The sequence below is a fragment of the Trypanosoma theileri genome (genome assembly GCF_002087225.1).
Source record: "Trypanosoma theileri isolate Edinburgh chromosome Unknown TM35_Tth_44_V1, whole genome shotgun sequence".
In the NCBI taxonomy this organism is placed as follows: Eukaryota; Euglenozoa; class Kinetoplastea; order Trypanosomatida; family Trypanosomatidae; genus Trypanosoma; species Trypanosoma theileri.
In genome coordinates, this window is record NW_021639886.1 from 160,554 (window position 1) to 164,326 (window position 3,773).

General features: G+C 42.9%; 2 protein-coding genes across 2 annotated transcripts; both read left to right on the top strand.

Annotated features, from left to right (window-relative positions):
* Positions 1 to 527: 527 nt before the first annotated feature.
* Positions 528 to 944, top strand: TM35_000441630 (uncharacterized protein; the record flags this gene model as incomplete). The annotated part of the gene is made up of 1 exon (XM_029030172.1): positions 528 to 944. The coding sequence occupies one exon, from the start codon at positions 528 to 530 to the stop codon at positions 942 to 944; it is 417 nt and encodes a 138-aa protein (XP_028878573.1).
* A 482-nt stretch (positions 945 to 1,426) lies between these two features.
* On the top strand, positions 1,427 to 3,772 carry TM35_000441640 (putative phosphatidylinositol-4-phosphate 5-kinase-like protein; the record flags this gene model as incomplete). The annotated part of the gene is made up of 1 exon (XM_029030173.1): positions 1,427 to 3,772. A coding segment is annotated over one exon (2,346 nt), but the record flags the coding sequence as incomplete, so codon positions are not given.
* Position 3,773: the final 1 nt, after the last annotated feature.

Here is a 3,773-nt window from a genome sequence, read left to right on the forward strand (position 1 = left end):
GGGGGGGGAGGGGCGGGGCGAGCCGGCCCCAGGGGAACCCGCGCGCCATTTCCCTCCAGGCCCCCGCGCCCCGAAACCGCCCGCCGGCAGCGCCGGTTTCCCCACCCAACCCCCACCCGTTTCTTTTCCCCGTTTGGGTGGCTTTCGGGGAAAGGGGGGGCCAAAAGGGTCCCCCGCCCCCTCCCCAGTTTCCCCCAACGCCCGCCGCGGCGGGACCCCCGGGGGCTTTTCCCCACCGCTTTCTCCTTTCCGCCCGTCCCCAGGCAGGCGGCCGGCGTCCTGCGGGGGCGTCTCTTCTTTTTTTCCCCGCCTTTTTTTCTGTTTTGGCGGGGGGGCGTCCCGATTTTTTTCTGCTGGGTCCGCGGTTTTTCTGCGGGGAAATCCCTCTCTGTTTCTTTTTAGTTTTCTTTTTTGCGGTTTCACCCTCCGTGGCGGTGTTGTTGGTTTTTCCCAGTTGCTTTTCTCCGATCTTTCATAGTACCCCTTTTTATTCACATTAAAGGAAAGAGAAAAAAGAAGAAGAAGCAATGATCAGTATCCTTACCCTTGAGGTGAACTACTTCATCGTACCCGCCGTGGTTATCTTTATCTTATTTGTAATACCTTTTCCAGGTCTTTCACGCTACGTTTGTCGTGCTGTGACATTGGTGGAACGATTAAACTTTCACGGTGTTTCACTACTCTTGTTGCTTGCAGTAGCAACAGTTGCAGGTTTCACTCTTCAGATGCTGGAATGGAGGAAAAAATATGGTGTTGGTAAGCCTCGATTTGCAGATCTAAGTCTTGAAGTTGACTGGGAAGCCAGAAAGTGGAGACATGAACGCAATATGTACATCCATGCCCTTGCAGCAGTACTCTCTACTGCGATAATGAAGTTTACAAGACTATACAATGCTCTGGAAAAGCAAACTTTGTTACGCAGTGAAACTAAGAAAGGAAAATAGTTACACTTGGAAACTCTTATTTCATCTCTTATGCATGACATAGGGTTTCTAATAGTAGTATATAGGAGAATAATAGATGTTAGAATACTTAAGTACAGCATTAAGGTAATTATATATCGTTCTTAAGGCTGATAGTTCTCACATCTATGTGGAACACTTTTTTTTTTGTTATCTTTAGTCCCTTTTGTGTCTCTGTATGTATGCATATACGTACGTATGCATGTATGTATGTATGTGTACTCATACCGAGTGAGAGCGAGGATAAGAGATACGTGCACAGTCAAGTGCCTTGTTATCGTTACTCTTAACCTTTGGCTAAGAGGGACCTATGCATCTGTTTTTATGTAACACCTTTTCTTTTTGTTATTTCCATTCTTGTTGTAATGGTGTACTTTTCATGGGATACCGCTGTCTTCGCAGTTTCTCATCCTTCTTCTATTCCTCCCCTCTTACACCTAGAGACTTTTACAAGTGACTGACGCATGTTAGAAACAGATGAATCAGTAACCCAGACTAATGATGGCGTTGTAAATGAGACTCCTTCTTTGGTAAGGCAGGAAAAGAAGCTGGTGAATAGTGATAATACAGAAGTTCAGTTCCCTAGTGGCTCAAAGTATGTTGGTTCTATAAGAAACGGACAATTGAATGGCTACGGAAAATACTATTACTTCCCAAGTGGAGATATCTACGAAGGGGAGTGGGAATCTGATATGAAGCATGGAAAAGGTACCTACACCTATGCAAGCGGTGATCGCTACGAAGGTGAGTGGTATCGAGGAAAAAAACACAACCGTGGAACATATTTATTTGCTAATGGTGACAAGTATGTTGGCTTTTGGAAAGATGACAAAATTCATGGATACGGTGTCTTTACCATAAAGAATAGTGGTAATAGGTATGAAGGGTTCTGGGAAGAAGCTTATCGTCATGGTCACGGGGTACTTTACAACAGTAATGGAGATATTTATGATGGAGAGTGGGTTAGAGGTAAAGAAGGAGGATTTGGTATTTTCATTCAATCTAGTGGTAATATTTACTGCGGAGATTGGAAGAATGGTGAAATGGATGGGAAAGGGGTGTTAAAAGAACACCGCATCTTGTTCGCAGTTGATTTCATCCAAGGTTATGCCGTTACACGAGTACCGATACCAGAAGGGACCAAACCACCACCAGAATGGCTGAAGGCGTATGACTTTTACATGACCTACACTGGGAATCACTTCAAGTATGGAGACAGAAGTGCAGAAGATATGGATGAGTTGCGTCATGCATTAGAAAAAATGAAGCTTGAGAGTGCCTTGTGGAAGAAGCGCTACGATAATCTACTCAGTAAGTCCTTAGAGACAAGAAAAGATGTACAAGTCTCTTTTCCAAGTGTAGAAAACCATAACTCTGTGTCAGAGGCCCTAAAGGAAACGAACCATGTCACTGAAGTAGAGGAAAGTAACACAGCAAAGATGGTTTCTCAGATAGATCATATGGAAACACCTCATGCGAATGCACACAGTGTAGTGGAAGATGGACAGAATGTAGAATGTGAAACAGAAAATAAGCCCCTTAAAGAATCAAAAGACCCCAATTTGGGCACAGTTATGAATGGGAAGGATGGTAAAAAAGAACTAAGGTGGGATTCCTTATCTTTAGAACCACTACGGTCTGAGATTGTGAAACTACGACAGCATAACATTGAACTCATGCGGAATAATGAAGAACTTGAGAAGGATAAAGTACATATAACAGCAGAGAAGGATGATTTGGTACGGGAACTCACTTCTTATACTGACAGGGTAGAAGATCTGGAAAGACGATTCAATGAGGCTGTATCTATGGAGTTAGCTGCGTCAAGAGAGGTTATGGAGCTTCGTGCTCGTATACAAGAGGTGGAAGGGGCACTGGCTGAGAAAAGTAACCCTATAAGTGTAAATACTGATACTCAGGATCAACATCAACGTGTTGAGGATATGGAAAGAAAGCTTGAAGAGGTTAATAGGGCAAATGCTGAGTTGCAGCTTTATTCTGATGCACTTAAGAAGGAGGCAAATCGTTATCGTGATCAATATCGAGCCCTAGTTAATCAGAGATCTTCTGGTAATGATACTGATGCACTAACACAACTTCAGATGGATCTTGAGAGAGTTGAGGGTCAGTTAAGAACCGCCGAAGAGAATGCACGAACGCAACAGATCGAACTTGATTCTTGTAAGAGTCACTGTATGGATTTAGAATCTTCATTACTCGTAATGACTCGACAGAAAATCAGTGACCCAAAGTTACTACTTGCTTTGGATAGAAAGATTGATCTTCTTCGAGGGTTACAAGAAAAAAATGCTGAACTATCACGTATATTAGAAGAGACTAAAGTGGAACTAGAGATCTCTAAGAAGCAAGCCATGGTAAATCAGAATACAAAACACATGGTTGAGTCTTCTGAAGCAAAGATTCAAGATGAACTTAAGCAGGTTGTTAAAGAGTTAAAGAAGGAACAGAAAAAGTACAAGAGAGCTCAAACTGATCGTGAAGCTCTAGCAGTTGACCTATATGAAGAACAGGTAAAGCACGCAAGGGCAGAGCGTGTTCTTCAAAGTTTACAAGGGTGTTTCACAGTAATGGCTCGAATTCAAAACTGTAAAGAAGGTACTGCAAACCCTTGTGTACACGTGAATGAAATGGATTATTCACAGGTTCTTCTTAACAGTAGTGGTGAGTCACAATCATTCCAATTTGATGTTTGCTTTGATGATAAGACCTCTTGGGATGCTATTTTTAGCGAGATTCGACGACCTATAACTATTGTTAAGATGGGATTTCATGTATCATACGTAACTCTTG